The sequence below is a fragment of the Cadophora gregata genome (assembly GCF_030347475.1).
Source record: "Cadophora gregata isolate MNR1 chromosome Unknown scaffold_16, whole genome shotgun sequence".
Lineage (NCBI taxonomy): Eukaryota > Fungi > Ascomycota > Leotiomycetes > Helotiales > Ploettnerulaceae > Cadophora > Cadophora gregata.
Window position 1 is genome coordinate 479997 of NW_026695939.1, and position 19744 is coordinate 499740.

A 19744-nucleotide genomic window follows, 5' to 3' on the forward strand; every position below is an offset into this window, starting at 1 on the left:
AGTGGGCGGCCGCAGGAAAGGGGGTGACAGGAATGGGCTTAAGCATCCCCGGCTATCCGAAAGGAAAACACTGTTACTGTAGTAGTAGACGACACAAGGATGAAGTACCTAGCTCCGAGGTAGATTTAGTTCGATGTACCTACCTTACCCACCTCAGGCATGCTACGGAGGTATGTCATGCAAAATTGTGGAGAAAGAAATGCAATTAAAATAATAACACCCTGGACTTGAAGAAGGGATGGTAAATTTATGTAGATAGGGGTGTTTTAAAATCCAGTTTAGACATCAATCAAAAGCGCTGTAGCTCAAAAGGAAACACATCCCGCTCCGCTGTCAACGTCCGTCGTGCATCGCTGACAGGCGCTTTTCTTTTCTTTTCTTTTCTTAACCTTTCTTTTCCATGCCGTTTCTGTTGCTGGTGATGCCCATCTTTTCTTTGTTCCACAAGTGTTGCTAGTACCTGGCACGGTCATGAGTTTACTTGAGTACCAGCGAATAGGTAGAGTGCCTAGGTAAGTTCCTGGTGGCCCTGGCGGTACGTTGCCTGTCCAAGTCAGAGACTCAGGGCTCCAGTGTTCGGCGTCGGTCGACCGTCGCTTAGCGGCCTGGGCAAGCCCCGATCGAAGAAAGGAGGAGGGAGGCGAACGGAACTTGGAAGCCATGGCCAATGCCAAACCATGCAAGCCATGCTCATGCTCATGTTCCCAAAACCACGTCCACGTCTATCCAAGAATCATCGAGTCCTCTATCAAGCATAATCCGCACCCGCCGCCCAGCATTCGCACTCGATCGACTCTCTATCCCTCGGCCATGCGACAGTCCTATCTTGCCCTCTGACGCCTCTGACCTGCACAATATCGTTACCCTAGCCGACGCCTATCTGCCGCTGCCGGTCCATCAGAACACAAGCCCCCGATGCCCAGCGTTCTGCTGCTGGTAGTGAATAGAGCGAGCATCTTGGTGCTAGTTCCAACGCAGCCAGCGAAGCATTCCTCCAGAATCTTTGCCTCAGCTTGCGATGAAGGTATGTAGCCTTCTGCAGCTCGATACCAGGCCCCTCGTTCCGCCCGATTCACTATTGTCTTCTCCCTGCCCGCCTGCTAGCGGCCTTGCGCTTGTCTCTGCCTCCCTCCGTTGCACGCGAGCACCAGGACGTTGCACGGCATTCTGCACATACGTACAGATCAGAGCTCAGTTGAACCTTCGCTGACCAGATTTCCTTCCTCCAGACCTCATCTAGACCCCGAGAGATTGGCGGGAGCTTCGCCAGCCGCCGCGGGCATGCTCCTCAACTCTCCATAAGTGATACCAACCACCACGTCACTGAAGCAATCGGAGATATGTATGGAGATGACGACTATTCGAAACGCGACTCGCGACCTTTAAGCTTTATCAACTCTCCACTACACGACTCGATAGACTCCGGCGGTTTCGTTACATCACCTCTCAACGAGTCTGCTGGGGCAGGAAATACATACTTCGACGGGAACAGCCATCCTAGGGGCAGGCCTTCGCCACATACGAATGGAAATACTGGGAAGAAGGCACATACTAGTCCAGCCATGTTACAGTCTCCCAGGAGCGGCTCGTTTAACAAGGGTGAACTGTCACCATCGCTGTCCCTTCGAGATAGGAATGGCTCCGACGCAAATTCACAGTTTCCGCTCAGCAATATAGACTATGAGTCCGATCCAGCTGCAGTCGCCCAGGAGCTCAGCAATCTCCAGGCTTTGCGACGAATGTCCATGGATGTCGGAAATACAAGCGATCCTGATCTGCCTTCCTTTCAGAGCTCTCTCATGCCATCTGTCGCCCCTACTGGAGATGATGACGAAGACGATCCCTCGCGGCTCTTCTGGGTGCCAGCAAGAGTGCATCCGGAACTTGCACCCATGGAATTCAAGACATTCCTCGAAAATAGGGTTCAGTCTATCAAACGACGATCAGGAGAACAAGCGTCCTTATCACCAGATGGCATAGAACGAGCTGGCTCCGTGGGTGGATTGAGGAGGAAGAAATCCATGCTTTCGAGGCAGATTGATAATGACGGGGGGAGAGGAGCGCTGGGATACAAGGACGGTGCAGACCAGTTGGAGAGAAAGAAGTCCCTGTCAAATCACCAAATTCCGGAATTGAAGATATCTGATCTGAAGGAACTGGATGCTCTCGTTAGAGATCCGTCGAAAGCCATGCAGAAACTTACTCTGGATACCAATTTGAGAAGGAATAGCAATGGAGAGGTGCCAGAAAGTGAGGATATGCCAATATTACCACAAGCTCCGGGGATCGGTCTCCGGAGATCTACCAGGACCACCTACAGGAGAGGGAGTTTAAGAAAGGAAGGAAGGGGGCCCAGAAGAGCTGGTACAATGCGGGCTGATACGGACGGGGAGGAATCTCCTATAGCAGCATCACCCATTGGATTTCCGCTCACCAAGGTGCAATCTGAACCGACGACCACAGAAAATTTCTCTCGACCTCATCGCGGCAACCGCCGCCTCCAAACCATTTCTCGGGCAGACTCAAACAATGAGAGCCCAGAGACTAGCACTCCAGACAATGGGAAAATCGACTTCTTCTCAATGGATACCAGCGGACCAGTTCAAACGTCATCACCGACCTCATCATATCCCAGAAACAATTCTATTCCTAGAAATGATACGCCAGTTCCTCGTATCATAGAAACTCCACCACCAACAGAGGAGGTTGAGTCAGCACAACTCAAACCGGCTTTGCAGTTTCCCGAGAGGTCTTCTTCACAGGGTCCTCCTCCTTCAGTGCAGCAACAAAAGCAAACTTCTCCCGAACCACCAGCTCGGTCAAGTAGACGTCCTGTGCTAGACCGACAGATGTCAAGCTCCAATGTGATTCAGAAGCCCAACTCATCACAGACTCTCAATGAAATGGCGCAAAACCCATCTCCACTGCCAGGCAGTAATGCTAGGACGGATACTCTCACATTCATTCCTACCGCTGATGAGCGGAAACCTGACAAGAAATCTAAGAAAGACAAGGATGATTCAGAGACTGGTCCACGAAAGACGAGCTGGGGTTGGTTTAAGGGTAGCGATGAGAAGGAGAAGAAAGAAAAGAAAAAGGAGGAGGATCACAAGGACGGTAAAAAGGGGAAAGGAAAAGCGGCGGTCGACAAGGCACACGATACAGCTCGCTTAGACGTGCTCCAAGCGACTTTGGATACTGGTACCACGAGAGGAAGAGAGAGCATCTTGCTGGAACGTGACAATACCGACTACAGGCTCCAAGACGAGAGAAAGAAAGAAAGTAGTCGCAAATCTGGCGCAGAGAACAAGAAAGAGAAGGACAGCCTCTTTTCCTCATTCTTCGGAGGGGGTAAGAAGAAGAATGATCGTGATTCTGGTGGCAAAAAAGGCAGCTCCCTGCGAACCCTTTCCCCAGAGCCTCCACCTCGTCAGCTCAAACCAGACATCGATTATAACTGGACGAGATTCTCCATCTTGGAAGAGAGGGCGATCTACCGAATGGCACATATCAAGCTGGCAAACCCCCGTCGGGCGCTGTACAGTCAGGTTCTACTGAGTAATTTCATGTACTCGTATCTGGCGAAAGTGCAACAAATGCATCCTCAAATGCAAATTCCCCAATCCGCACTGCAGAAGAAACAGGAAGCAGAGCGAAGGCAGAAAGAGCAAGAACAGCAACGGCAACAGCAGCAGCAGCAAGAAGGAGGGGAGCAGTACAGATATGATTATCATCAGGTCAGCAGCATCTAGCTTTGTCACGAATGAACTCAAAACTAACTCAGAATAGGGAATTGCTCAATATGCTGAACCCACCCAAGAGCCTGCCAAACCTGACGGTGTCAATTATGTCGACGACTCTCAGATCTATGACTATGACCATCAGGATGCGGACTCTTCTCAAAGTCAACATTCCAACCGGCCTGAATCTCGAGCCTCGCAACATACCCAAGAAAATGGGTATGGTGATCAGAATCAGTACGACCGAAATGGCAAAGACTTCTACTCTTATGGTCGCCCAGAACAACGGCAGCAGCAGAAGCAAGAGGACGACGACGATGATGATATGTGGTGATTATACTGTAGCTGGGGATGTAGCATTGTTCTTTTATGCATATATGATGGAGTTATTGGCGTTCCTCAACGCCAGGATGGATTTGGGCGGTTGGTTCGGTGTCCGAGTGCTCCTCTTGGGGGCAATTAGTCGTTGAAAGCATAGCGTCTGGTGGGCACTTGTGTTTCTGCATGGATCATCGTCTCTAGGTTGAGACTGTCATAATGCCGTCTGCAGGTTTGGGGAAAGCAGGGCGTAGCATGTTATTGCCCGTTTATATGTACAATAATCTAGCTTCTGGACGGAGGAGGCTGGCGGATTGGAGACCGGTGAACATCCTTCAAGCCAAATTTAAACATTCATTACGCCTCTTCTATAATTTCAAGACATGGTCTGTCTTTGAACTATCCGGAAGTGAATCTCTGTCGGGTATGGGCAGTCGAGCTTTCAGCATCTCGCATGTAATGTCACAATTTTGGCTGAATGTGAAAGTTGCGAACCATTGAATAATTTCTGAGTCAGGAATATGCTTCAGAGTTTCCAGAGTAATAAGAAAATAGTAGTAATCAGATTGTCAATAAGTGAAATATCATCACATTTCCTGTGTAATGGCAGCCTGGAAAATTATCTGAGTGGAGGGTTGGATGACGCAGCCTGTGAGGCGGCGCGAGCCTCGCCAACCCAAGAGCCTGACCTCAGTCCAGTTCGTTTAGCGGGGAGCTTCCTCCTACTTCAACCGCTACCTGACAACACCATTTCCTCTCCTACACCCCGACCTATATTCTGCCTGCATAGAACCTCGTAATACTTGATCGCCACATTGCAGACAATACGACCATGTTTCGTGCCCAGCAGAACGCCTTCGACGATGTCGTTGGTAAGTTGTCTCGTCAAGCCTTCTTCATAACTGAAGCTGGGAGAGCTTGGGGACCACGGCATAGAGACGCGTTGCTAACAACTCACAGCCAAGGCGACTGACGAGAACCTCACCTCAGAGAATTGGGAGTATATTATGGATGTCTGCGACAAGGTGACGACAGAGGACAGTGGTGCCAAGGATGCCGTGGCGGCTATGATCAAGAGACTGGCGCACCGCAATGCGAACGTACAGTTATACACTCTGGAGGTAAGGGACCACTACTGAAATTTGGATTTTGAATATGTGCTGATGCATAAGACAGCTTGCCAATGCGCTCAGTCAAAACTGTGGACCTAAGATGCACCGAGAGCTTGCTTCGAGAGCTTTCACAGATGCCCTCCTTCGATTAGCCAACGATCGAAACACACACCAGCAAGTCAAGGCGAAGATCCTGGAGCGAATGCAAGAATGGGCGGACATGTTCAAGGATCCGGATTTGGGAATTATGAAGGACCAGTATCATAAGCTCAAGAGCCAGAATCCAAACCTCCATCCACCATCCGCCCCACAGAAGAGCAGACTCACGGATCTGGATCGACAAAAGGAAGAGGAGGAGCTTCAAATGGCCTTGAAGTTATCTATCCAGGATAAGACACCACAGCCACAAACAAAGCCTGCTCAACAATCGGGGCAATCTAGCGGACCTCCACAATCCCAGCCAGCCTCGCAACCACAGACAGTTCCATCGGGAACCACCGCAGCCACAGTTTCCCGAGTCAGAGCTCTCTTCGACTTCCACGCGACTGATCCAGACGAGTTGACATTCCGGAAAGGAGATGTCATTGCCGTACTGGAATCGGTTTACAAAGACTGGTGGAAGGGGCTGTTGAGAGGACAGACTGGTATCTTTCCATTGAATTACGTCGAAAAGCTGGCAGACCCTACAACAGAAGAGCTACAAAGAGAAGCGCAAATGGAGGCCGAGGTCTTTGCAGAGATCAAGAATGTGGAGAAACTACTTACTCTACTAAGTACTTCCTCATCAGACTTGAATGTCAAGGATAACGAGGAAATCACTGTATGTATGATTCAGTTTATTCTTAACGCCATACTGACTATAACATTAAGAAACTCTACCATTCAACACTTGCGATCCGTCCAAAGCTCATCGAGTTGATCGGAAAATACTCGCAACGGAAAGGTACTTTATTAAAATCCGAAATCACATGTCAATTATTCTAACTTTTGGTAGATGACTTTACTCAACTCAATGAGAGATTCATCAAATCATGCCGTGATTACGAGAACCTATTGGATGCATCCATGACCCAGACCCAGCCTGCATACCAGTATGGTCGTCACCAACAAGGCTATGGTGGCGGGTATCCACCTCAAGCTGCACCGCCACAACAAGATACGCAAAGATATTACACCCCTAATCAACAACAAGGTAAGCATGGTACGTCGAAGTTTCAAGTCAACAATTTACTGATTTGCGAAGATCAACAATATCTGCCACAATCGTCCTCTCCCCAAGGGTACCCACCACAGCCTCTACGAACTGGACCAGCCCCGTTCTATGTTGTTGCTCAACAGGGGCAGCAGCAGCAACCTCCTCCCGAGTCTCAACAAGGACAGCATCAATACCCTAAGAGAGACCCAACTCCTCGCATACCTTCCAACTCCATCCCAGCACCTCTTCAGACAAGTTCGCCACCACCAAATCAGTATCCCCCACCCCAACCCCAGTCTGGCCACCGACCCCAAAGCACGTATTCTAATCCACAAGAACTCGCTACTTCTGTCTACGATTCGCCAGTTGGACAGCAACCAAATTCTGCTTATAGCGCATCTCTCTACTCCCAAGACGATCCCTACAGCGCCGGCCCTTCCAATTCCCAACCACCACCTGCCCAACAACAATATAACGCCTACGCTCCTCCACAACAGCAGTACGCGCCTCCTAGCCAACCTGGATATGATGCCCCACCTCCCCCAACTGCAAGCGCTCCCCCGCCCCCAGCAGGTAGTGTGAACGCAGGTTATCCAAACATCGGACAGCCTCTCGATGCCAGACAAACACTACCCAGCCAGGGCGCAGCACCTCAAAGTCAGTACAAGTCTTACCAACGACCAGGATCATCGGATGGTCATATGGCGGCACCGAGTGCACCTCCAGGTGGCCCAGCGGATTTCTACAGACAGAGTGCGGCGTATTAATCTACTTTTTGGCTTTTAGTGCGATGATTCTTTGTATGCAAGAAGGGAAGGTTAGTTATTTAGTTACTTGCTTAGCGACAAGCATTTTTGAAATGAGGATGGAGAAGATATCGAGGACTTCAGATTTCGGGATCGCTAAAATCAGCACGGAGGTGATAAATGAATGATGATGATGGAGTGAAACAGAAACAGAGATAGTTCTTCTCAATTCGAATGTAATTATCAAGCCTCTGGATTCAGAACTCTAAATTCCAATGGAGCTTGCAACGGAAATGAATACTATTAATTATACCCATATTTCCCTGCCAATTTCTTGGAGACGAATGATGGATTGAACAACAGAGATGACGAAACTGGTGAAGAAATATTGCTTCATTCGTTGTACTGTAGCTTACCTTTGCCAACGATAGTAGATTCTTTCGCGGCTTCCTCTTGGGTTTTGGCGCTGCTTGCACTTCCAGAATTGCTAGATTTAGAGATCACCGTTGTGCTTTTGAATGGGTGAGAACTTCCTAGAGAAAAAGAGTGGTCAGGTGATAAGAGATCGATTTACATGGAGCTCATTGTTAAAGTAATAGTTTGCTAACAAATTTATATTTCGTGGGAATTTGATAGATCGAATCGTATTGTGTCAATTTTGTTACCGAGAATTTAGACCCTCGCTACGAAGCTTAAACAAGTACCAGGCTCCAGAAAAAGTTTCCGCTTTCAGATTCCCATATTTACAATTTCAACCCACAACCTCGCTTATCCCCATCCCCATCCCCATCCCCATTTCACCTCAATGCTCCATCGCATCCTCGAACAGCGCCCTCAACTGCTCCCTCTCCTCCCCCACCTCCTCCGCCAACCCAGGCGCCAACATAAGCACCCTCTTCTGCGGCAGCGTCCCCTCCACCAAATCATCCAAATGCTCCCTCTTGAACCCCAAATCCTTCAACCCCCTCGGCTGATCTCCCAACTCAGCCAGGAACTTCTCAAGCGCTTCACCGAGGACTTCGCCTGCGCTCTCTTTCTTGACATTCGAGATGTCGACGCCGAAGGCTTCGGCTGCTTGGAGGTGGCGCTCTGGGTTTGAGGGCCCCGTGAAGCGGAATACGGCGGGGGCGGAGACGGCGACGGATACGCCGTGCGGGATGATGGGCGTGGAGACTTGGTAGCCGGGGTGTTTGTAGCCGGGGTTTTGGCCGGAGATGGGGTAGGACATTCCTGTTAAAAGACAGCGTTAGAGAGATTCTTGGTAGACTATTGTACAGGCAAAGGGGTGCTTACCGTGACAGAGATGGACGCCTGCATTTCCGAATCCGACACCGGCTAGGGTGGCTGCTAGCAACATCTGGCTCTGAGCCTCGTGATCTTCTGGGTCTTTGGTAGCTCTGGGTAGATACTTAACTGTACTCCTTAGAGCTTGCAGGGAGAAGATATCACTGATGGGATTGGCGCCTTGGTATGCTGGTCTGTTGATTGGGTTTTGAGGTCGTGGTATCCGTTCAAAGTAAGGGATTGCAGTCCAACTCTCTAAACTGTGACATAAGACATCCAATCCTGAGCTTGCGTGGACAGCTGAGGGCATGGTTCGTGTATTCAGGGGATCACATATACCCAGAGTTGGTTTCAGGTTGCGGTGTGCGATTCCAGTCTTCGCGCGTTTTGATACTAGGTCGAAGATTGCTGTGCCTGTTGTTTCGGATCCAGTACCTGCTGTCGTTGGAACGGCAATGAGAGGCTTTAATGGCTTGTCAATGGGCAGTCCCTTTCCGAGGGGAGCATTGACAAAGTCGAGGAAGTCGGCGTCAGGATAGCAAGTGTAGAGATTCATGAGCTTGGCAGTATCGATGACTGAACCGCCCCCTACAGCCAGAAAGGCATCTGGCTGGTATGGCTTAGCAAAGTCGATTGCTTCCTTGATCCTACCAAGCCAGTCAGAAATATGTCAGTCAGTTTTGGAAAGTTCACTCACGAGCTATCCTTCGGCTCAACTCTACACTGATCAAAAATCGTAAATTCCACACCCTCCCTCGTCAAACCCTCCACAACTTGCTTCATAGCATCCAGATTCCGCACCACACTATCCGTCACAACACACACCCTCTTTGCGCCCATATTCTTGAAATCCATACCCACCTCCTTCGTCACGCCTGGCCCGAACCGAATTGACGACGCGGCCATCTCGAACGCATATTCTTTTTGGCGGGACAGGTCGGCGGGCGTGGCATAGTTGCGTTGGAGATTGCGCTTTGCGTGGGAGAGGAGTCCAGAGGACGGTTGGTGGTGGTGATGGTGGGAGGGGTTGCCGTGGCAGGGACAGCTTGGGGGATGCGTGTATTGGACTGTGCGGAGGAGGTTCATTGCTCGAGCCGCTCGCTATGTAGTTCTTCAGAATAATTCGAGCTTGGGAAATGGGAAGGGCGATTTCTTACCGTAGGAGCGACGCGCACCACGGAAGCCATCTTGAGCAGGAGTGGGGTAGCTTTGAAGCTGTTTCAAGGTTGTGAGCTATGTACTGTACTCTATACTCAGAAGTTTGTGGGACTTTGCTTATTTTCAATTGAAATCCAACAATAGTTCGAAATTAGAGAGAAATATCTTAAGGAGAGAACGTCAACGGGTGTAGAGGTCATTGATGATGTGGGGCTTGGATTCTAGCTGACTGAGAATGGATGTTTCCAAGACCGAGCTCCAGACCTGAGCTTCCCCGCATCCTCGGCTCAATCATCCGTGCAGGGGTTGCAGATTTGTTTACTTTTGAATGGAGAAGGACTGACAGCGTTGTTCCTTATTCAAGACAAAGAATTAATTCATTAAATACATGGCATATAGTTTCATATGAATCAGCCTTCAATTGTCTGCGAGTGCATATTTTAATTACAATTCTTTTAGTGTTTAATCGCAGTTGAAGCCGTAGTTACCCCACATCCGAAGTCGGCTGGGTTTGAGTGTCTGAACCGAGGGGCAAAGGCCAATATCAACAGAGGGACTAATTTCGAATTTTACGATCGATAGGGGCAATTTTCACGAGACCGAGAGGAAACAACTGCCAGAATGAAATATCATAGCATCTGTAGGTAGTTTTTTGAGACAGTCTTATGGTCTGTGGAATTTAGCCGAGTTGAGTGAGCTTCCTCGCCTTTCTTGGGTATATTTAGTTCCAATTGATCTATGTAACGCCAGCTCCCGTCATATGTGGAGCATTGCTGCAACCCTCTAACCAAAACGCCTTCGAGGTATATACAAATATGTACAGATTTATTACTACGGTGCAGCGGCCTTTTCTTGCCCTCGTCCCCTTCCACGGACTTGGGCAGCATCCCCTCTCCCTCGACCACCTCGTCCCCTAGACCCACCTTTGCCACGACCGCCACCAGATTTACTGCCTTTTGTCGACTGCGCAGTTTTGGTTCGTGCAGCTTCCTGCTCTTGAGCTCTCCGACTCTCCTGGTCCCACCATTCTTGAAATGCCTGTTCCTCTTGAATCTCTTGGAGGCTTCGCTTAGCAACCGCTTCCTTGATCACCTCTTGCTCTCGACGCTGCTGTCCGATGATGTCGGACATTGAGAGCTGCAGCGAAGGCTCTGCTTTGCCTACTGGCGTAGTGTAGGATTTCGAGTGGGGAATGATAGGAGAGGACTTTGTGAATCTTGAGTCAATAGATGGACGTGATGAGCCGGCGGAGGAGCTTTGTACTTTCTTAGCATTGCTGTTGTTCCCATTTCGACTTTGGCCTGCAAAACGAGTATCCGGCGATGCTGTACGTCTTGGAGTAGAACCCCCAGAAGGAATCGGAGATGCCAGAGACTTTCCAGTTGGGGCGGTTGAGGGTTTTGGCTCGCTCAGAACATCTTTCAATGACGTCTTTTGCCCCAAGCCAGCGACCTGCCATGGAGAGGCGGGTTTGCCGTCTTCCTTGCTGACTGATATTTGAGGCTTGTCCATACTCTGCTGCATGATCTGTTGCTGTTTCTTACGTTCCTTTTGGGACAGCTTCAATCGAGCCTGCTTGTTTGTCGCTTCGTCTTGAGCCTTTTGAGCGGAAATGCTCTGAGAAAGGGCTGAAGTTCGGCTTGACGAAGCTTGTGCCATAATTTCCTTCATGTCGAGCTTCGAGGACGGCAGCGCAGGAGATGACCATGTTTTCGTAACGTGTGCTTGGTGCTCATTCGCTGTCTGAATGCCGAGTCCGGTTGGAGTAGACGACAGTTCGTTGTCATCTGGGACTGATCGAGGCTCTGCCCATGCTAGCTTACGGACAGCCGAATTCATCTTCGTGTCAAGCATGGGTTCTAAAGCGGTCCGCGGTGTTGGCGGACTCCCACCTGTAAGAACCTCCTCATCATCCATATCGAACATCAGGTCTACAGTGCTGTCTTTCGGTCGAATGCTTGGACTAAATGGAGCATTCCTCGGAGTCTTCGACTTTCGGCGCAGTTTTTCTTGACTTGGTGACCTAGGAGCAAAGTCTTCCAAGCTACCAACTCTTCCCTTGTACGAAGACGACAGCTTGTGGTCATCGTCCTTCAAGTTCATGCGGAATGTCATTTCCTTGACTCGCCTCTGTCTCTCTTCAAGAATATCCTCAGCAAGACTGGGGTTTCGTTCATGAAGTAGTAGATCAGCTCTCCCGCTCTTGGCAAAGGGAAGGCAGTTCAGCTGATTGGCTCTAACAACTTCATCCAATTCAAGAAGTAGGTCGCTGTCAAGGTCATTGAGAAGATGGTTCTCTAGCATTGATTCAAGCTGCAAGCAAAGATACTCCAGAGCGTTGTCCTTGAAAGATGTGACAGCACAGGGGGCAATGGCGTTGAGTAAGTTGCAGACATTGCGGGTGTTCACTGTCAAGAGTTAATCTATAGGTTCTCCATGTTCTCTTACAGTTGTACATACCAAAACGGCCGATTACCTGTTGACAGATCTGGGACAATCGGTCAAGCATGAGTTCATCACTCACAGCCAGAACGTCCATTACGAGCTCTGAAAACTCGTCAATGTCCGTGGAAACAATGTCATCAAAGAGCTCATTTCCAATGTCAGAGTAGAGGAATCGAAGAACAAGACTGAAAGCTTCAGGTTGAACATGTTTCAAGTCGATTCGAACAGCCTCCGTGTTGTTCTGTCTTCTCTCTGACAGCCACTGCCCACCAGCACGACCGTTGAAGAGGCCGTCAAAGAAAGGGCACCGTTGGCACAAGAGAGCGCTGTGAACAGTAACCTCGGAACCATCAAGCTCGATGATCGCATCGCCGTCATCAAAAAACGTCGGGTCTCGTAGAGCAAGAGCCATATCGATGTTCATTTGTCTGTCAGGTTCGGACATCAAGCGTACTGCAGCCTCAAGCTTCGACATTTTCAGATGACTAGCAACTTTCATGACTTCAAGCCGCACTTGTCGATATCGAAAAGCCATCTTTGGGCAATGGCGAGTGAAATGCCAAACATCGATCACTGTATCGGTGTACAGGTACGCGGCAAAATTGATGAGAGTAATGAAGTCGATGCCTTGGAAAACGATTTCCGGCCCCTCGACTCCTGCTTGATCGAATGGCTGGTCAGGAGAGGTTGACCTCTTTTGGATAGTAAGAACCTCGGGTATTGATGCCGATCCAGTCCGCCGAAACTCATTCATCAAAGTCCTGAGAACAGGGCTTCGAGACAGAATAAATCCGTGGACCGGAATGCGAACCTCTGAGATTGTGGTCGCGAGGCTCACGTTGTAGGTATCGTCCAGAGACTGGCCTAGGAAGTGGCGAGACACATCGCCTTCGAGATCCGGCGACGTGAGGACTGCGCGTTTCAGAGGCTCAAATAAATCCTTGGGCAGGGCTGGGGACCAGAATCGAGGGGTGTCTGTGTCCTCTTCATCCTCGGGTGCTTCAGAGGCCTCCAAATCTCGAACGCTAAGCAGCGGAGCCACATCTGACCAAAGGCCGTGCTCGTCAATCTCTATCTGAGTTCTCGTCACGTCACAATCTTTCCTGATAGCCGCGTAGACACCGAACGTGGTGCTTCCAACAGCTGCCACCTTCGTCAGACCTGGGATGCGCTGGAATTTGAAGTCCTTGCGATTGAAATTTTTGGCTCCCAGGAAAGCATCTTTGATGTTGGCTCGCTTGACTCGACGCCAAACCGCACCAGCTTGTGTACACACAATAACTGAACCATTTTCGGTAATACCAACGGATTTGATGCCGTCCCAATGTCCTTTTCGCAAAGACCATACTCGCTCGGGTGTGGAGAGCGAGTCCTTGATCTTTGATGGATTAGTTGTACTTGTAGCAGCATTCGTCGGGATACTTCGAACGGCCAAAGTAAAGAGGTCGCCACGACTCGATACAGCCCCTGCAGCGCACCGTCAGTCATTACTCTTCTACCATGTATCATATTTCATATTTTAGTTTTCATCTTCTAAGCACAACTCGGAACATTTGTGGATCTTGAAATCCCACTTTGAGACAAGTCTGGAAGGGATGACTTCTAAAACTTCAAGACCTACCAATTGTATCCCCGCCAGCAGTGATGTGTGAAATGTGATTCGTCGTAGTCTCGTATCGGGTAGTCAGGGCATTGGTCTTCAGATGGTAATTCGTGAAACCTTCGTACAACGGAAACTTGACAATGTTGTACCCGTAGTTCGTGAAGACGCAGACAGTATGATTTGCTAGCAAGACAATAGTGGCAGAATTGATGGCCGATACCATTGTGATAGCTGCTTTGAACAGGGATGCAGCAACTTTACGAGGGATTGGTTGAATCTCGAGACTTCGTGAGTCGGAGTCCATCAAGCCCAGCTGCCCTTCATTCTTCCCCCATGTGAAAAGAGAGGTAGAGGTATGGGCCACGGAGTGGAAAGCCGACGCCGCGATTCCAACGATTGCCTCTCTTTTCAGTGGTCCGAAGATCTGGCGAGGCGTTGAGCATATCGGTTCTTCGTCCTTCAACGCTGGTCGAGGTAGCGTATATCCCAACTGACCATAGGTATTTGTCCCCCAAGACATCAGAGATCCGTCTGATGTGACAGCCAAGGAGTGGTTTTGGCCGAGTGCGACTTTGCAAACCTTCTTTCCAGCAAGAGCGCCTTCTTCTATTGGGACATAAGAGAATCTAGTAGTCTCATCGCCTGCTCCTAATCTCCCACCTGGACCAAATCCACACATGTAGAGATTGGATTCCGGGTCAGTTGTCAGGATCGCGCTATGGAGTTTTGACAGCTCCATATCTTGGATAGTAATGGGACGATTCGTGATGAGAGTAGGAAGCTCAGCAACGGACTTTGGGGGCGAGGAAGGCTTATTGAACGGAAGGTCTTTGGCTTCAAATGATTCAACATACTCCCGATAGAATCGAAATAAGAGATGGTCAGGTCTCTTTAAGATGATCTTCTCAGGATGCTGGCGGTCATCTTGGTCCTTAAAACCCAGTCCGTGGTTGCGACTGCTTCCCCAGGCAAAGACTTCGTCGCCATTGATTGAGGTTGGAGTACTATCCAACGCCGAGCCAGCAAGCACTGACTCTGCATCGTCCGACTCATCATCTGAACCGTCTCCATTACTCTCCAGATTAAGAGAGCGCCGTGCAATCGTAGCATTGTAAACATCGAAGGGGCTGTTTCCCTCATAATCCTTGACTTTGATGACAGAACTAGCTGCTCTCTGCACGGCGTTCCCAACCTGGCTACCTGGATCTCGACTGTCCTTCTCGATGATAGCTCTCGCAAGAGTGATATTCCCGAAATACAAAGCTCTATGCAAGGCCGTCCACCCATTCTCCGTATCTTGTGTGTACAAATCGATAGCGGGATGTTCGAGAAGTGCCAGGGCGAAGCTTGTCGCAAGCTCCGAGGTGGAGGATGCAGCACGATGCAGAATCGTGAGTCCAGCATGATCTCTGCTATTGACGTCTGCGCGAGTAAGACTTGTATTCAGTCCCTTTGCGCCGCCCGCGCCCTGCTGTCCAGATGCCTTTCGGGTCTTGGTCACAGTTCTGGGAGATGTCGCAAATCCACCGGGGCTCCCAGTCAAGCTTCCCCAACTCTGCGTATTTCCTAGCCCTCCATAGCTCTTCGGTGTGAATTGGATATTTTGACTGCCATTTGCAAGGAGGTGCCGAAATTTGTCAACCTCCTCATTATGGTAGTATTTCCAAAGAAGGTGGCTCATCTGAAGAAGTGGCGAAATGGATATCTTCCAGTCACTCCAAAGCACCTAGCTGTGACCTCGATCGGGGCACGGCAATTTGAAGGCGCGATGAAGTGGAGGAAGACTCCGGAGAAGAAGAAAAGGACGGGAGGGTTTTGTGAGGATCTGCCAGGCCGTTCAACGCGTTTAATAGCTACTCGCTGGGGTGACGCGATTGCGGCTCGATGAGGGGCAAAGAGATGGGCGAGACGGGTAAATGCGTTCAGCAGCTGTCACAACGTCTGGATGGAATCGTGTCTGATCGGTTTGCCCAAAGTTTTGCTTTTTAGAGAAAATCAATTCCGGAGCTGTCGTTGCAGGTAAGTTGTAGATGTAGATGCAGATGTATCTGAGGAGAGCGCGCAAGCCAGAGTCATCGAATTTACACAAGATGGTTGTGGGAGCTCTCCTCCCGTCGAATCAGATTGCGCACATGGTCCGGCGATAGGAGAAAAGAGGACTGGACTGGTCGGCATTCTTGCCCACCATCAATACTAGTCATACCTTAACTCACATTTCTTGACGGGATTACCATGCTTTACTCAGTGGCAGCAAACGCGAACGTTAATGAAGACATGGCGAGAGGGGAATGTCCTTATTTAAGGAATCGCATTGCATCATCCAGGGCAGCGGTGAAGAGACCGCGCTACTGTACGAAGCCAGCCACTCCTGGTCAGGGAGGACTGGGAGTGGAGTGGAAGCAAATTCCTAAGGAGGAAGCTTCTTTGTTGTTTTCATGACCGGGTCAGTCTCTCATTTTCCACGATCACAATTCTCCTTTATTGCTTTTCTTATTATTCCTCGTCATTTCCACGACACTCTGTCTTCCGAATTCAAAATTGTAGTTCGTCATACTATTTGGCATTTGACATTGACTGAAGAACTTCTCATATTACGATATCCTCAAATTTAGCTGAAGTTTCACATGAGATTTACAAGTCTGTTTTGTTGATAACATGAGAAGATATGATTCATTGTTCCGAGACTCTTTTATTGCTACCTGCGCATAAGTTGCTTCTTAGAGAGCTCGAGGTTCAGACTACGTCAACACCCAAGGCGACCTGCTCATTTTCTTCACAGGACTGCTCTGCCATCCTGACCAGTTTTACCAGCTGTCGTCTCCTATATCGATCCCGACTTTCTTTCTGATATCCCTTCTTCCGTCCCCACCCTCGGCTGAAACGGTGTCTCCTCGCAATCGCCAAACCCGCGGTCGCCCTGCTGCATCGCCTGGCTTGCCCAGAGCAACTCAACTGAATCAGCTTCGATACAGGACCTACTTCAACCGAGGGGATGGCCTCCCATCTCGCCTCAGCCCAGCGTTGTCCAAGTAGCTTGCCCTGGGCAAATGCAAGGGCACAGTCAACATCATGCTGCAGCTCTGTCAGAAGGACCTCAAGCTTCTTCATGAATTCTGGCAGGAGTTCCGCCAGGATGGCGGCTTTACGAGCATAGTTAATATCGTTCTTTCTTTTGTTCAATTCTCCACGCTCGTTTTCAAAGTGATTCTCAGAGATGATACTATCGATCGGCTTGCCCTTTGCTCCTTCTACGACACCTTCTAGATATTGAGCATCAAGGGATCGGCTCTTGCCTTCTTGTCCTGCAGCAATTCGATCTCTTTTGGTGAGCTCAAGGTTCTTGACTTGAGCATAGCCCTGCTTGCGCAGTTCGCTGCTCATGAGTAAAAGTCTTCGAATGGTAAAAGAGTTAGTAATAGTAGAATCATCGCAGCTTAGACATGAGTCGTTGGCTTTGCCGAAATCTCCGAGTAGAACCTCGAGAGTTCTGTTACTAGGCGAGAGTTTTCCTTTTGTTGGCTCAGCGAGGACTAGATGTCCGCAGCTTGGGAGGAGCATCCAAGCTTCGCGCTTGTCTCTGTTCTCTCGTATAGACATAGTGTCTGGTGGTCACTATATGGTCAAATTTCTAGGGTACAAGGGGTATTTATGAAAGGACTGCTGGTTACTCACCACGTGCCGCTCTTAATGCGAGTTATAAGAACACATTGTCATCGCTCTGTTCATGCTTTTTTAGCTTACTCTCTCGTTGTTCTGGATTTCAATTTCATCGCTAATTATTGCGCTGTGAGATGCTGTAACTGTAGGAAATGGATGATCATTAAAGTTCCCAGAGGTAGGTGGTAGTCAACAATAGAAACTGGCAACAATGACCAGTACCTTTGTTATATCAGTCTCATTCATGCTTTGTCCAAGTTCAATGAACTTTATGGCACTCAGAAAGAGGCTTTGTATGGCATACAGAGACACAATGAAACGATTACCTCATGGTTTCACAAGAACGGAAGGATACAGGGTACATAATATATCGCCAAACTGTCTTGGAAAAACCACTTGCTCAGCAATCATTCCAATCTCCACAAATATCAGGTCCTATCAATAATAGGATACACCGGTTTAGACGCTCCCAACACATCTAAACCCCCAACAAGCACACACACACACACACAATGTCCGCCTTCTCCACCATCTCATCCGTCACAAGCATAACACGGACAAGCATCCACACCAACAACGACACCATCAACCTCGCCAGAATCTGCGACGACCTCAACTGCATCTACCCCTACGGACCAGCCTGCAAATTATGTTCTCTTGCAGTCGACATAAAAGAAGATGCAGTGAAACAGCGACCTCACCCAACATACACAGTCGCAGCTTGGGTCGACGAGGTCAAAGTCAATCGAGACATTACGCTTTTTGCTGGTGAGAAGTTCACGGGTGGTGCAGATGATGATGATAGCGATATCACGCTTATTGAGAGACAGGCTGCGGCTGAGGATGATTATGTGGATGAAGGTGATGCTGTGGATGATCTTGGCGAGTTTGATGAGTGGGAGTATAAGGCCGAGGAGGAGGAAGAGGAAGAGGAGGCCGAGGAGGCTGAGCTTGATGACGGGGAGTCAGATACAACGCAGGTTCCAACGTATGTCCGCTCTCCTACGTATAACAATATCCTTGGTCGCGCATCTTGTTCACGAACAGCTTTCAATCCATCCACCGCCGTCCATGAACGACATCCTATCTCACCATGGCTCGATACGGTCTTCGACCATACTCTCAATGGGCAGCTAGAGGATATACATTTCACTAGTGGTGCTGATTTTCAGCGGAATCCTGATGTGGAAAACTGTGTGTTATGTACTAGGCCGGTGGGAGATCCTACGTTTCAACACTATCTCAAGTGTAAGTATGCTCATGAGGAAGCTGAGAGGATGGCTGAGTGGGGAGCGAAATGGAGCCCAAGTCCAGGTTGGCGGGTGTGAGGGGATTTCTGCTAATCCGGGTCTCTTATGATATAGCGAATGAACATAAGTAGGTTTTACAATCGTAAAAAAAGTACCTAGGTACTTTAACTCCAAGTGACCAACAGCCACGTGATATAGCAATGAAATGTACCGCAAGTAGGAAATGAGAAGATGGAGAGAATTAGCGCCTAAATCTTTTTAAGATGGTATTGGAGAGACCGAGATTCAGATTCGATCGCTCACACGAATGGTATGAATGATTCTTTCAATTTCTTTGGACCCAAGAAGTACGAACCACGTGGTACATCAAGTCATGCGGGCATCGGCGTCTTGATAAGGCAATGCGGGATTGAGTTTCTGGGTATCGCTCTATGTCTTTCTCGAGCGGTTTGTAGGAGCCAATACTTTGTCGTAAGTCTCAAGTAATGGTTGTGCTCAGTATTATGGTATAATGTATGATCGATGTCCGAGGAATAGTCAAGTTGAGACTCACGAAAGTGACCCAAGAGTGTCATGTTTTGATTATCGATACGTACTAGTCATAGTACACTCGCTCTTGGTGTTGTCACAATCTTCGTTATCAGGGCTGTTTGATGGTTGGTAGCATATTCTAAGCAGGCGCTCATTCAGCACTTGCTGACTGCCACCCGGCGAGGCCCTCAATTGTTTGCCGTGCTTAGCGAGACAGAAAACAATCCCGATCCCAACATTAAGGCCGCCTGAAGTTCCACGGACGCCTTAGCCAACTCGGCCAGTAGGTTGTGCTGATAGAGTAGTTCTCTAAGAGGCATGCTAGTCCAGGAAAAGGGCAGACTTGAGATGCACGAAGAGTGGGGAAGCTCCAAGGGAAGGCGGACGCGAGTAAGAAGGCAAAATGCAAGTCCAATGGTAGCCAGGCACACTCATTTCACTCCAGTAAGGTGTGATATGTTGATACTGAACGAAGGATGGGTTGGCGTGGAGGCCTTCCTATCTGCCTCGGACGGAGCCAGTAAATCTCAACGCAATCGGCGAGGCGAACTATCCAGGGGGGTGGCAGTGAGGCATATCACTCGGTGTCTTGACCCGGAGTGATAGCTCGGATAGCGACAAAGAGGCATCCGCAAATGCAACGGACTGCAAACGAGAGACCGCGTGAGCTGGCTCAAATAACCACTCGCTGGAGTTGTTGCTGTG

General features: G+C 49.2%; 6 protein-coding genes across 6 annotated transcripts; 3 read left to right on the forward strand and 3 right to left on the reverse strand.

Moving 5' to 3' along the window:
* The first annotated feature begins 206 nt into the window (after positions 1-206).
* Positions 207-4641, forward strand: ONS95_005417 (uncharacterized protein). Its single transcript, XM_058498824.1, has 4 exons — positions 207-512; positions 574-1024; positions 1230-3737; positions 3790-4641. The coding sequence occupies exons 2-4, from the start codon at positions 1019-1021 to the stop codon at positions 4072-4074; spliced, it is 2799 nt and encodes a 932-aa protein (XP_058351090.1). The 5' UTR covers positions 207-512; positions 574-1018; the 3' UTR covers positions 4075-4641.
* Positions 4642-4674: 33 nt separating this feature from the next.
* HSE1 (ESCRT-0 subunit protein hse1) lies at positions 4675-7476 on the forward strand. Its single transcript, XM_058498825.1, has 6 exons — positions 4675-4930; positions 5019-5179; positions 5235-5990; positions 6041-6113; positions 6165-6362; positions 6414-7476. Exons 1-6 carry the CDS (start codon positions 4891-4893, stop codon positions 7130-7132), a joined length of 1947 nt encoding a protein of 648 aa, XP_058351091.1. The 5' UTR covers positions 4675-4890; the 3' UTR covers positions 7133-7476.
* A 507-nt stretch (positions 7477-7983) lies between these two features.
* ONS95_005419 (uncharacterized protein) lies at positions 7984-9776 on the reverse strand. The gene is made up of 3 exons (XM_058498826.1): positions 9553-9776; positions 9093-9496; positions 7984-9042 (listed from the first exon to the last, which is right to left on the reverse strand). The coding sequence occupies exons 1-3, from the start codon at positions 9580-9582 to the stop codon at positions 8358-8360; spliced, it is 1119 nt and encodes a 372-aa protein (XP_058351092.1). The 5' UTR covers positions 9583-9776; the 3' UTR covers positions 7984-8357.
* Positions 9777-10225: 449 nt separating this feature from the next.
* On the reverse strand, positions 10226-15799 carry ONS95_005420 (uncharacterized protein). Its single transcript, XM_058498827.1, has 3 exons — positions 13620-15799; positions 12014-13465; positions 10226-11961 (listed from the first exon to the last, which is right to left on the reverse strand). Exons 1-3 carry the CDS (start codon positions 15280-15282, stop codon positions 10385-10387), a joined length of 4692 nt encoding a protein of 1563 aa, XP_058351093.1. The 5' UTR covers positions 15283-15799; the 3' UTR covers positions 10226-10384.
* Positions 15800-16334: 535 nt separating this feature from the next.
* On the reverse strand, positions 16335-17198 carry ONS95_005421 (uncharacterized protein; the record flags this gene model as incomplete). Its single annotated transcript, XM_058498828.1, has 1 exon — positions 16335-17198. One exon carries the CDS (start codon positions 17196-17198, stop codon positions 16335-16337), a length of 864 nt encoding a protein of 287 aa, XP_058351094.1.
* A 572-nt stretch (positions 17199-17770) lies between these two features.
* ONS95_005422 (uncharacterized protein) lies at positions 17771-18586 on the forward strand (the record flags this gene model as incomplete). The annotated part of the gene is made up of 1 exon (XM_058498829.1): positions 17771-18586. One exon carries the CDS (start codon positions 17771-17773, stop codon positions 18584-18586), a length of 816 nt encoding a protein of 271 aa, XP_058351095.1.
* Between the last annotated feature and the right edge of the window lie 1158 nt (positions 18587-19744).

What these genes read in the sequence shown, in the direction of transcription:
- ONS95_005417 (XM_058498824.1), top strand. An exon ending in ACAGATATGATTATCATCAG is followed by an intron (nt 3,738 to 3,789) that starts GTCAGCAGCATC and finishes AACTCAGAATAG; the next exon opens with GGAATTGCTCAATATGCTGA.
- HSE1 (XM_058498825.1), top strand. Translation starts at nt 4,891, where the DNA reads ATGTTTCGTGCCCAGCAGAACGCCTTCGACGATGTCGTTG. An exon ending in AGGATAACGAGGAAATCACT is followed by an intron (nt 5,991 to 6,040) that starts GTATGTATGATT and finishes TATAACATTAAG; the next exon opens with AAACTCTACCATTCAACACT. An exon ending in AAAATACTCGCAACGGAAAG is followed by an intron (nt 6,114 to 6,164) that starts GTACTTTATTAA and finishes AACTTTTGGTAG; the next exon opens with ATGACTTTACTCAACTCAAT.
- ONS95_005419 (XM_058498826.1), bottom strand. Translation starts at nt 9,582, where the DNA reads ATGGCTTCCGTGGTGCGCGTCGCTCCTACG. An exon ending in TGGTGCGCGTCGCTCCTACG is followed by an intron (nt 9,497 to 9,552) that starts GTAAGAAATCGC and finishes AGAACTACATAG; the next exon opens with CGAGCGGCTCGAGCAATGAA. An exon ending in GTTGAGCCGAAGGATAGCTC is followed by an intron (nt 9,043 to 9,092) that starts GTGAGTGAACTT and finishes CTGGCTTGGTAG; the next exon opens with GATCAAGGAAGCAATCGACT.
- ONS95_005420 (XM_058498827.1), bottom strand. Translation starts at nt 15,282, where the DNA reads ATGAGCCACCTTCTTTGGAAATACTACCATAATGAGGAGGTTGACAAA. An exon ending in TGCTGGCGGGGATACAATTG is followed by an intron (nt 13,466 to 13,619) that starts GTAGGTCTTGAA and finishes GGTGCGCTGCAG; the next exon opens with GGGCTGTATCGAGTCGTGGC. An exon ending in ACAGGTAATCGGCCGTTTTG is followed by an intron (nt 11,962 to 12,013) that starts GTATGTACAACT and finishes AACTCTTGACAG; the next exon opens with TGAACACCCGCAATGTCTGC.